Source organism: Triturus cristatus, chromosome 3_2 (assembly GCF_964204655.1).
Source record: "Triturus cristatus chromosome 3_2, aTriCri1.1, whole genome shotgun sequence".
Taxonomy (NCBI): Eukaryota; Metazoa; Chordata; class Amphibia; order Caudata; family Salamandridae; genus Triturus; species Triturus cristatus.
Window position 1 is genome coordinate 462,887,523 of NC_140584.1, and position 13,135 is coordinate 462,900,657.

A 13,135-nucleotide genomic window follows, 5' to 3' on the forward strand; every position below is an offset into this window, starting at 1 on the left:
CATAATTACCTGTCTTATACAACCCCCTAGTCAAAGATTATATTTCTCTGGTCAATATTATGTTGACATGCCTATTGGGCTAACAGATGGAGGCATAACATTCACCAGATGATGATCAACACTGAAACGGACACACAAACCTATTTCACCAAATAGTAAAAGTAAAGTACGGAGCCAAAGTGCTAGACCAGATACACACAATCAACAGGTCAGGCTCCTTCTCATACATTTGGCAGCTAGACACAGTTGGCTTGACTCGCAAAGCCTCGCATGGTTGCAGATATCTCAATTTTTTGAATCCATAAATGTTTAATGACTTAAAAAAGGCAGTCGTAGTTTTCCAGACGTCCTTCTGGAGACCATTTGAAAATTGGGGGATACCACCATGAGGAGGCATTTCCGGTGCATAAATATACACAGTCTACAATTGCACAGGGAGAAATGCCTTTGCTTGTTGTTTTTTTCTACGCCTGGGCAAAGCACTATGCTACGCTCGCGTAGTTTGCGGAGTTTGCGCTACTTCGCACTACGCGAATTGCACGTAGCACAGTGCAAACATGCATAGCGTAGCGTAGCGTAGTGCTGCGGTCATTTTTTGCTTGCTCGCGGTCCTCAACGTCAAGTTGGCGACCGCGAGCAAGCAAAATGACATCTCAGCGAGACTTTTCCTCGTTCGTGATCAGCAACATCAAGTTGCCGATCGCGAGCGTGGAAAATAAACCTCCCGGTGAGCTTCTCAACGCGGGAAGGTCAGGTTTCTCATTGCGAGTGGTCGCGTATGCTCGCGACCGCTCGCAATGAGAAACTACGGGTCCGCGTTGAGAAAGCTACCGCTTGAGTAGAAATCTACTCGAGCGGCAGAAAACGACCGCTTGCACTGTGCAAGATGCAGTTTGCACTGATTGCACAGTGCGGACAAGCATCCGGCACTGTGCAATCACTGCGAACAGCATCTTGCACAGTGCACTACGCAGTTTGCGAAGGTACGCGTAGCTCGCATAGTGCGAAGTGCACTTCGCGTAGCTACGCGTAGCGCTACTTCACAAACTACGCCCAGGGTTATTTTTTTCTCTTCCTCCATGGGGATTTTTTTTCTTTATGGAGAAACCCCTTCACCTACACTGCCACCAATTTCAGGGTGTTCCAATCCCAATCCCTCCTTGAAAAGGAATTTACTCCTGATCTTACAAGATTTAAACCCTGACCACTTCCCAAGTGGGAATGGATTGGGTAACATTTGAGGAAACCCACAAAAATGGATTTGGGGACGTGCACAAACCTTAAGTTCCTGGAACTCCCATTTCTCAACCCATGGAAAAGATTTACTCACACAAAAATCTTTGTGGTAGTCACTCTTTTTGTGACTATATGCCAACTTTTGTAAATTGCAATTGCTGATTTTCACTTGCAAAAATATGTTTTTTGTGCATGTCAAAACCACATTTGCAAATGGCTTCTTGAATTGGGGCCACTAGGAACACCTGTCACAGATTCCCTACAATTTCAGATTTAAGTGAAAATACTATATTTTAAACATTTTGTTTTGACTCTACCCCTCACAGGAAAATAATGAAAATCTGAACTTCATTAAAATATGAGGAAACAATATGACAATACGTTGCATAAATGATTCACTTCAATCAGTTGTAATACGTGTCACTGTCAAAGTGATCAGCAGTCAGCACCACCTAGCATCATCATGGCCGTGTTACAATAGTTGATAAAAAAGAGAAGCTTTACTTCTAAATGTTGGTTTCAAACAATACAATGCCATAAATTGATAAGTAAATCCGGAGTCGGCTCATCAAAACATTTTAGGTGTACTAAAGGTTCTTAATATTAAATTGGGAATCATTTCGCTTGCTTAATTTTAAAATATTTGTGGTTTTCAGAAATACCCTACATATAAAAATACTACGTGATTCAATGAATAATGTGTGTGTGTCCTAAATGCATTTAAAAGAAATGCGGTCTATGCAGAGGCAGACCTTTTAATATAAAACTACAATAAGAAACACTACTGAGTTTGTAGACATTCTAAATAATTCTTTGTAAATGCCCTGGGTTAATTTAGTTCTCTGAAAACACATTAGGAAATGAAGCTGTAATGTGAGGTAATTTCCGATTTTAATTTGGCGAAAAGAATGATCCAATGACTCTGTTAGTGTAAACAGAAGAATAACACAGTTAAATTAATGAGGCTTTCTCCTGAAGAATGCTCAAGGAAGTGGGTAATTAGCTTCCTTTGTTATTACTGCAAAGGAATGTGCCATTGTCTCCGAGGTGTAAACTAAGTGTAGATTACTAAGTGATAATGTACTGCGCTTGTCTTGCTTTAATATCGTCTTTCATTTAAACTCTTGCAGGAAGAAGCTTCGCAGCCACTCAATTTGTCAGCCCGACCCAAGACAGCGGAACCCGTAAAGTCTCCAACGTCGCCGGCGCAGAACCTGTTCCTGACCCGTAAAAGCAGCCCTGTAAACCTGCCCAATAAGAGCGGCATCCCCAGCCCACTCGGAGGAGGGCCTGGAAGAGGATCCTCTTTAGGTAGGGGGATCATTTTCAGAAGATCATAGGATGAGGATATATGCTATTTTTTTCTCTATATCTGTTTCACTCCCCTTCACCTTCTAAAACCCATTCTCTTTAAAGATCTCTCTTTGTATAAGTCAGTAGTGAATGCTGTCAGTCAATCATGTTTTGACTACGCTAATTCAGTCTACCTTGATTCTCAAGACAAAACTTTACATCAACATCAATATGATAAGGCTGTGGCACAATCGCTTACAAAAACTGGCACAAAATTGGATATGTCACTAATAGTGTGATCTTCACACTGGGTATCTATTCAATCTTGTCCATAAATCCCTTCACCTCAGAGTACCCTCCTTTATGGCCAATACGTATTCTTTCTATCAACATTCTCACTTCCACCACTGTGACCAGAACCAGGGGCTTAACACAGGCCCCCACAGCCCCCGTGGTGTGGGGGCCCCCGAGCTGCAGGGGGCCCCCTCAGCACAGTACTCACACCTGATAACTCAGGATTAAATCCGGAGTGGGGGCCCCTCTGTGTACCTTGCAGGGGGGCCCCTTCAACTTTCGTTACACCACTGACCAGAACGGTCTCTTATGGAGACTGTTTTATTAAAGCAGTGGGTCAAACTGGGAATCTCTCTCTCTACTCCAGCTGAAAGTCTGTCTTTTTTAATTAATTAAGTGTCCTCGGCCTTCTCGTCTCAAAGTGCCAAGAAGCTTCTGTTTATAAACTCTAAATAAATAAATTATAACATGCAATGGTGCTAAGGACTGACAGATGGTTAGGCATTTGGTAAGGCCAAATGCTACCAACATATGTGCTGAAGAGAGCTCATTACCATCCGTTAGGTGCTCCTTGGTCTTTGTGAAATGTATGCACTGACTGAAGCGTATGAGCCGGTCTTTGGAGCCAGTCAAACGGTAACACTCGCACACCCATTGGTTGCCCTTGTTAGCCTCTTAATCGGATTGACCAGCCAACAAACACGAATATGATACCTAATTGCCCTACCTTATGATGTAAAGTCGGTTTCCATGGCTACCTCCACACGGGTACCTCAAACAATCCTCTCTTTGGATGACCATCAGTCTGAGGCAGCGACAGTATAGGGAGGACTATAAGAATGGCCTACTTTCTGACTAGAAAGCTCACTGTAATTACATAACATCCCTTCAAAGTTGACAGCCAGTAGTTAAAGATACACTTGGGTAATCCTGTCGCAGAGGCCTGGTTACATAAATATACCTCTTGGCCCTCATTCTAGCGGTTGAAAGCCACCAGAACGGCATGAGGGAATCACTACACACACACACTTTTAACACACTGCTGGGTGTAGCTCCCACCACGACCACAAGAAAGCCTAGACTGGCTGTAATGTTAACATTGGGGTGCGGTTTATTCTTTTTAAACAACGCTAGATCTGCCGAAATTAGGAGGGGCCTGAATAGAAAAATGTGTTCTCTAGAGATAAAACATATACTTGGATTAGGCTGTAATGCACCCTTGCATGTGACTCACTACACAGCACAAGTCCTAAATTCATTATGACAGTTAATTGTTTACTCTAGAAAAGAGAACTCGTGTTTAGCCTGCTAGAGTCGTGTTATATGAACACATAGATGCTGTGGAGGGAGAAGACCTATTATTTGCTCTGTCAGGTTAAGATTGAAAATGTGTTTTTTGAGAAAGTGATGGTATGAGTTCCCATTTTCTTATTGATTATGCTACGGATTTTTTTCTGTTTCTGAACACTCCCATTTTTGGAATCCTACAGAACTGTGCCAAGGCGAGATTCAGCACTTTATACACAGACCCACCTTACAGCCAAGGGGGAAGGGGAGATTAGAACCCCACTCTTTCTCTTCAGCTGTAAACGATTTGCTCATTTGACAGTAACCCTCTACTAAAGTCAAATTACAGAGCATTTACAATCTTATCTAGGAGATTTGCTTATTCCCTTTAATAACAATTATTATTATTATTTTATTGATACAAGTGATAAAAAAAACTTGTTCCTTATAGATCACTCAAAGGCCACGTCTGCCATTTCTAAGCGCTGTAAATAACAGAATTTGCAGGTCCAAAAATCACTTTGCCTGTGGTAGGTATTTCTTCTGCACCTCTTACATGACAGAATATACATTTTGTTCAAACTTCAAAGCTCAGGCACTGACAGAGTGAGCTCTCGGTAGCACATTTCGGGTGACGCAACCATGCAAACAATTGATGAATGTATGAACTCGAACAGACTATCCAGAGTATCAATAGCTGCTTCTGGTTACCATAAGCTGGATGAATACATAAACATTGGCAGTGCCCTGTGATGTGGTAAAAGCACACTTTGTAGTTCTGTCATGCTTTAAAGCCCTAATGGTGAGTGGCCCAGTAAATGGGTCAAATTTTTCCCATCCTGGATTTAAAGACACTGGGGTACTGGTAACTCTAGGGGTGGGTAAACTCTAGCCCGTTTCAAGTTGAACTTTGAGGGTCCACTAAGAAATGAGGAATTACCAGCTGAATTGATAATACCGTGAACAATCCCTGGTATTTCCTCATTCCCCCCATACTTTCACATGTTTCCTACAGCCAAAATCTCCAGGTGAACGAGATCTGAAGTGTTCCTGAGGGTCTCATCATTCCCAAGGGGGTGGTAGCTGCTGCCAACGGGCCCACTGCAATTAAGAGTCCTCTCGTAATCAGGGCCTTAGTTGTGTAGGAAAATGTGACTTAGCAAAAGAGTTCCTGACTGTGGAACACAAGTTCCTGCTCCTTCTTTCCAACTTGACAACATTATGCCTGTCACCTAATGAAGGTCATTCAGTTTGCAAGTTGTCTAAATGGGCGTGCCCTTAGAAATGGGCTATGGGTTGAGATTAAATGCTATAAAACAACTAGAAATGTATATGGTGTCACCAGCTTATCACCCTCTACGTTTGCTCTGCACAGTCTTGCCTTCAGTCATACGCATACCCAGCCCTTTTTTCTAGAACCTCAAATTACCCACCCAATTTTTCAATAAAAATCAAGAATGTTTTAATTGAGAAATATGCAGGTAACCGAGGCTATTGTCAATGAGATGAAGTCTTATCGCATGCATGTCTAGAATAAAACCTAGTGAACTCCTTTATGTGATTTTATAAATTCCATGTGACTACTTTCACCCCCTATTGAAAATCCGTTCATCGAGTAAAAATACCACTATGTGGAACACAGATCACCTCTTTACTGTAGAAAGTTTTTTCATAGCAGCACCATTCTTTTGATCAGAACCTACTGAAATATAGCTTTTTCAGACAGCCTCAGATATAACTGTCCTGAACCATGGCCAACAATCTCTTTCTCACGTTGCTTTCCATAGGACTCATCAAGGAGATGTAGTTCCTATTCTTTGAGAACTTTAAAGCTAGGAAGATTACAGAACAGCAATTATGATTTGCCCTCTAATAAAGTATGGAAGACCAGTAGAGTTGCACATGTAAATCGACATACTCATGTGCAATATATCCCAGTGTCATTTAATACTATGCATAAGTAACATAAATCAAAGCTTTTACTGGGGGAGTTGGTTTTGTGTGGGACAGGGATGACCTGGAAAGTTTGGAATCGCTCAAACTCATGAGTATGTGAGTTTTTGCAAACTTGTCCTCGACCCATTTCCACCCTTGAAACAGTCACAAATGTATCCCTGTCCATGGTGGGAATGGGAAGAGAGTACCCCCAACGTTGTCTGCGGTGTAGGAAAAGGAGTTAGAAAAAGTTGAACAAATAAATTCAGCGGCATTCTACCAGAGCTGTTAGTTTGTACTTTTTACACTATGTACAGTTGCAAACATGCAGTTGGTTTCACAAACGCAGATGAAGAAATTCATAAATCTTTTCCAGCTTTACTCCTGGACACCTTTAACTGCAGCAGGTTTCCAGGATTACTTTTGAAAAGGTTTGTGTATTTCTGACCTTTGTAAGTCTGCACCTATGAGAGTATGTGAAACTGTGTGTGTAGATTTATGTATGAATATTTGTGAGAATCTGGGGCAATATAGCAGACTGACAATATTTGACTAATCACCCAAAAATATTTTTTGCAGTAGTTCCAAGTATGATGCCAAGATTCTTGAGAGTTTAATAAAGCTGTCATCAGACATTTTGTTTGCTTTCGACTGTGTAAGTTGAACTTGGATATTGCAATATCACTATTAAGGGCAAGCGATAAGGTAAGGTAGAGATGGAATTTTACACCAACCTTCAAACAGCTGGTCATACAGTGATTTCATATGGAAAAAAGAGCAATCCTGGGAGAGTTTTTCAGCAAACAAAAATATTTTATTTTATTTTAATCCAAGTTTCATTTTTACCTTTGTTATTCTTTCTATTGGGTAATTCATGTAAACCGAAAATAGATGTTCATCCCCTAAAGCCCCTTTTCAGATGTGCCACAAACAAATAGTAAAGCGCCTTCTTGTACATCACTGCTGATGTGACTGAGCAACACCATTGCAAATGGTGTTACTTCACCTTATTATGTTGGGATTGTGTTTCTGACTGCAAGTAGGTCAAATCAATTATACTATATTTTGAAATTTACTTGATCTATGATATTCGAACGTTAAACATAACACAAAATAAACATACTACAAAAGATTGGTGTCACCACAAATATGCATTGTTAAATATATCCACCATGAGAATGGTTTCAGCTGTTAAGTACACAATTGTACACAATTGTGAACACTGAACAATTCAATCATTGGTATCCTACTACTATGATCAAAGAATTCACACACATTTGGAACCTACCAGGCTTGCTTGCATTGCACAGTTTGGAACTTTGAAATGATAAGTCACACAAATAGTTATAGTAATAGTCCAGTATTAAAGACTGAGCCTGTCTCACGCCCAATGTGATCAGTAACAAGATGGTAGAAGGCTCAATTATCTCTACTGGCCTGTTGGAAGCGTTGCTTATAACAAACAGTGCTGAGGGTGCAGTCTGAGGAATTGCTATTGAGGGTGTCAGGAATTCACTGCATAAGCTGTTGTCTTAGAAAGGACATAGCCCCAGATTAATGAACCACATACAGGGCCGGACTGGCCGTAGCGGGCACCGGACAATCCCCCGGTGCGCCACACGGGTGGGGGCCGGTTTTGGGCCATAGCTGCAAAATCTGCCCTGTACCAAATTCGGCCGAAAACCGGCCGTGGATCAGCCCTTATTATGCTCGCCCTATACACATCAAGAGCCTGTACCACAATTCTGACACCAAACTTCCTGCTTAACTGGAGAACGTACTGACTAGTATTCCTCACATCAATATGGGGGCTCATTGACAAATACTTTTCTGCCATTCATGTTTCCCAGTAATCAAAGGATTTGGCACATAGTCCTATATCTACAGACAGTGAGGCCCTCATAGGTTGTCTCTTCCCAAATGACCATGCCCTTGTTTTTGAGGAATTAATAACCTAATCTGTTCTTTTGAAAACATGAGCAAATCCATTGATCTGGGTATTAGGAGTTGACAAGAAACAGAATAGACCAGAACACCATCTATTATATGGTGCCCTGTGTCTGCTTCTATCAACAAAAGAAAGGTTTATTGGCTTCCTTACCTAAAACTTGGGAAAAAAATAATCGTAGGTAAATATTTCCATTTTAAAATGGTGCTCCTTTAAACTATTTTTCTTCTAATGTTTAAATAACTTTCTAGGCTTTTTGTAATGATTGGACACTTGTTTCCATGTATCTTTTGCAGTCACCTTTGGTATAGATTAGGGCACAGCTATTTTTCATTCATATGAGACTTAAAAGTAGGAGTGTGCAAAGTTGTTAAGATTTCCCTCTAAAACTGCCTGGAGATTGTTTTAGCAGTTCAGAGCCTTTATGAATTTTGTACATATTAGAAACATCAACATTCACTAGGAAAATCTTCTTGCAGGAAAATAATTCCACAAATACATTTTCACACACAGGTGAGGTCTTGCAAAGTTGACTCACTACACAAACTCTGAACTTAATACCATTACCAAACCATTTCAAACTAAGCTTTAAGATTGCACAATAGTGCATAAAGGGACTTCAGCCTCCCTCTTGGGAACACTGCACCTATTCATTCAAACATTCAGATACACATCAGTACATGGACACGTAAACTGCACTGCCAGCAGGGGGTTCAACACGCATGCGGGACATAAGCAGTACAGAAGCACAGCTCCCTGCTTCACAGACACACACAGACATTGACAGAGGGGCTCTAGGTCAGAAGTTCCATCTGCGTTGGTCCACCATGGTCTGGTAAAAGTGACATCAAGTTCAGGTGGTGTGAGTATAACATCTACCTCCTGTGCAAAGTAATAGCAATTTCATAGTCATGAAGATGAAAGCTTGCTTTGTGGGAGACGTGATCTGTTTCAGTGGTTGACTTAAAATAGCCGACATAGCTAGAATATTACACTTGCTCTAGGAGAATCTTATAAAACAAAACACCTGTTCAGTTCTGTTTCCTAGAGTTTTGTAACATGATTGTGAAGTTATGATGTCATGTTCCTCTCTTTCTAGATATCCTCTCCAGCCTTAATTCGCCTGCTCTCTTTGGAGACCAGGACACTGTTCTGAAGGCCATCCAGGAAGCTCGGAAGATGAGGGAGCAGATTCAGAGGGAGCAGCAACAGCAGCCACATGGGGATGATGGGAAACTAGTCTCCATGAACAGTATGAGTCTGAATAACTGCAGGAGTGACAAGGTATTGTGAACGCGAGAGTCCCTTACATAATGATGGCTTTCAACTTCAACGTTGCCAAAATATATTGCTTGTGGCAGTTTTGAGAGTGCCTTCTAAGTGTACAAAATTGGTCCATGAGTGTCATAGACATGGCACATTTTCGGGATAGCTGCTGAACAACTCACATTTGATTTAGTGAATGCAGAGGTCTAAATGCACACACATGTATGGGGGTGTGATGTGGGATGAAAATCCATGATGATGGTTGGGAAGAGGACTAATGATAATGGTGGGCCTGGGTCAGCAGGGGCAGTTTCAATAGAAAGATCCATGTGCTGAAGTATTCACCCTCTGATAGCTATAAAAGAACAAAAACGAAATTCACAAGTTCCTCAATGTAAAGTGCTCTTCGAAAAGTATTTAGATCTGGATTTAGGTTTCACACATGACATGGGACATTTTAGCGCAGTTACAGTTTTCGAAGTGGAGAAACCACATTCTTGGAGGAAACCAAAAGTGCTTAGATAGGTGGGGGAGATTGCAGAGATGGCCTTTCAAGCACTGATGTGCACGTCAAAAGGCAAATTGCCAACCATTTACACTCAGTGGGAACAAAGTGGCTTGCTAACAATTCATATGTCCAGCCAAGTGAGAGTATGGGTTTTAGGATAGACATCCTCTGAAGCCACACCTATCCTGAGATAGTGCCTGCAGCAGAAGCAGAGTGTCTAAAAAGGCAGGAGTGTTCAGGATCCCCCCACCCCCCATTGTTATGCAATATAGTAACTGATTTGCAATAATGAAAAAAGTATTGGAACACCAATCCCAATAGTTTCTCCTCACTTGGACCTCTGATTTCATGCACATTTAGCTCATGGGGATATTCTGAAACTCTGTCTTGACTCCATCCCACACTGACCATCTTTGAACATTTAATGCACTTGGGTGGCAAAACGGGAAGAAAAATAAAAATATCTCTTAACAGTCATGGCTGTGAGATACATCAACCCCTAAAGCCTTCTTTTGTAAAGGACAATGTAGATGTCCAGAGACCGGAACAGTATGAGGTATTTAGCAATTCAGATAAGATAGCATTTTGCCTAGTGAAGAGCTTTGGTACACTGATAATAATGGCGTGTATTGGTATTTTACAGTAACAGAGCACCACAACTAGGGGGCGCCTTTTGACTATCGCATTCATTTATGCTCCTGCCTTGCATGAATAAACTCTAGGGCTTGTAGGATGAATAAGGTTTTTAAATTAATTTACGCATTATACTTTCACTTTATTTAAAGGAAACTTATAATATGTTTGACAGGAGTGTGCAAAAAACTATTTCCTATGAACAATTTTCTTTAGATGTCCATGGGGCGTCTTGAAGCTATAAGAACAAAACCTTGTGTGGCAACCATAAAAAAGAGCAGAAATTATGAGAATGGTGCTTTAGTAAAAAGTAACTTTTTCACTTAAAGTATAACATGGAATCCCCTAGATATCTTAACGTTCTAGAATAACAGACCGATTTAGAGTCTGTTGAGACGCCTGCCCTTCCGTCAGGGTGGCAGAGGTCATTAAATCAGCAAACCTTGTGGATTACTTTCTGCCATATTTAGAGATCACCACTGAACCGGTGGTGATCTCTGATCCCTGTGCCTTAAGAGGAACCTCTGTCATTGTGGTCCCTCTGAAGGCCCTGCAAGGGTGATGCAAGCCACTGTCTGTCAGGCAGCTACCCACTAAACCTTTTTATTTTTCAAAAATCAACTTCCAAAGCTGGAGTTTAGTTTTGAACAGCAAAAAAAATATATATTGTCCCTCACTCCCTGTGAGTTTTTCTCCCAGAGCGTAGGAGTCATTTTTTTTTTGTTTCTGTCCAGCACCACCAGGTTTTTCTTGGCAGTGATCTTCCATTCTAAATAGGGCGGGTAGCCAGAGGTCCTTGCTGTAATAGTCCCTACCCCATTGGCCTTTCAGAGTATGACATGCAATTGCGAAGTCGACAGAGGTAGCTCCTTCAGAAAGCAGGCATTCCCCCAAATTCAAAATAAAGCAGGCTAACCGAAAGTGTGATGGAGACGGCACACCATCATATTTGAGGCAGTTTACCCTATCCACCAAATTCTAAATTGGCCTCTGTAATTGTATTGCAAGCTGTTTTCTTACAGGGCCTCTGCAGGTGCAACATACTTCTTAAATAACAAGGTTGTCTTTCTTTGTACTTCTACAATAGGCAAAATAGCCAGAATATTCCCCGTGCAAACTTTAGCGTCACAGAGCTTGGTAAGAAAGTAGAGGTTCCTGCGCCAACAAATTAACAGGGAGAGCTGAGCCAAGAGTCTGGCTCGGATCTTGGAGTCTGTGCACGAGCCAAGCCCTAAAAATGTTTCCTAGGTAAATCATACAGCAAAGATCAACAAAATATGATAAAGTGTTTTCAAAATTGAAAAATGTGTACAGTAATGAGTTTTGATGAAAGCAAATATTTGCCTAAGATCACACAGTTTAAGTGGGGGAAGCCGCTATTTATCCAGGTTTTTCTAGTTTCAATTTGCACATAGCAGCCACTAAATGGCTATCAGTTTGTCTTTCATTATGTTAAGGCTTTGTTTTGACCTGTTTGTGCATTTTTTTAAAGTTTTTATATAGTGCACCTCGACCTGGAGGGCCAGTTATATTACAAATTCTCACAGTTCATTGTTTGTAGGCACAGGGAGACTAACCAATTTGCCCACAAGTACATGAGCCAACACCCAGACTTGAATCTGGTTCCCTAGTACCAACAGGGCTGGACTGGGAACCCAAAGCAGCCCTGGCAAATTTGTAGGACATGCCCCCCGGGGGGGGGGGGGCGGGGGATAGGGCAGGGTACAAGTGTGAAGCACTGCTGCTTTTGTTATTGGGGGTTGATATTGAAGAACCGCTGCCAAGCTGGCCCCCAGTAACAAAAAAACGGCCCGACTGCTACAAAACCAGCCCTCCGGAAAATGCCTGATGCATGCTACGGTCAGTCTGGCCCTGAGTTCCAAGGTTGACCGCTCTGGTCGTAAGGCCACATCAAGGACAAAGGGAGATAGGCAGACAGAAGCCACATGAAAGCTCAGCTCATGAAGGGCCCTAGGTTCCAACTGGACCTCAACCTGAGCCAGAGCCAGCCTTCAGGCTTCAGCCTGGCTCGAGCTGTCAGTGGCTCACCCACCTCTGTAATTTAGATTTTAATTGTAAGGTGCCTGTTGCATACTTGCGTACTGTGAGAATTTTCTATGTGCCATACAAAACAGCATTTTGCTGTAAAGAGCAACTCAAGACCTAGTGGTGGCGTCCTAAGGCTGTTGCCGTAACCCATCTTCTGGAGGTGCTAACCTTTGCTGCAAAGATGCACAAATAACTTGATTCTCACAAGTTCAGATCTTGGCGAGTCCAATCTTGACTTTCTCTCTTCTGAGGTCGATAACATTAGTACCATTGAGGAGGGTAGCATTAAGACCTGTTATTCAGTGTCACGAGGCAGCATGACATATCTAAAAAGCACTTCATCGGTGCACTCCCTGTTTGCTGGTAGTAATATGTATATTTGCCACTACCACCAAACTTTAAAAATGAGGATCAGGTTTAGAACGGGTTCTTGACAGAGCAACAAGCCCAGCCATGCATATTTCCACACTCAGACATTGTTTATGCATACTACCCAGAGATAGCACTGTGCTACCTTTGCTGATTCATGAAATACCAGCCGTATCGCAGCTCCACTTCAAAGCAGCGCCTGCTCTGCAGTGTGTGCACGTGAGTCACTCTGCTTTTCTTCTTGTGTAACACTGCCCCCTTTTTCTGAAAGCTGGAAGCGGGCAGGACGTTCACTCCTTGGCATGAGCCAGGCGGCT

At 41.9% G+C, this 13,135-nt stretch overlaps 1 protein-coding gene across 14 annotated transcripts in view; it reads left to right on the top strand.

Moving 5' to 3' along the window:
* SOX6 (SRY-box transcription factor 6) overlaps positions 1 to 13,135 on the top strand; it is a 783,111-nt gene that overhangs the window by 663,188 nt on the left and 106,788 nt on the right. For all 14 annotated transcript variants that reach the window (XM_085648104.1, XM_085648094.1, XM_085648105.1 and 11 more), the window contains 2 exons: positions 2,367 to 2,547; positions 9,093 to 9,277. In XM_085648104.1, coding sequence (XP_085504230.1) covers positions 2,367 to 2,547; positions 9,093 to 9,277 — 366 coding nt within the window. The remainder of the gene's footprint in view (positions 1 to 2,366; positions 2,548 to 9,092; positions 9,278 to 13,135) is intronic.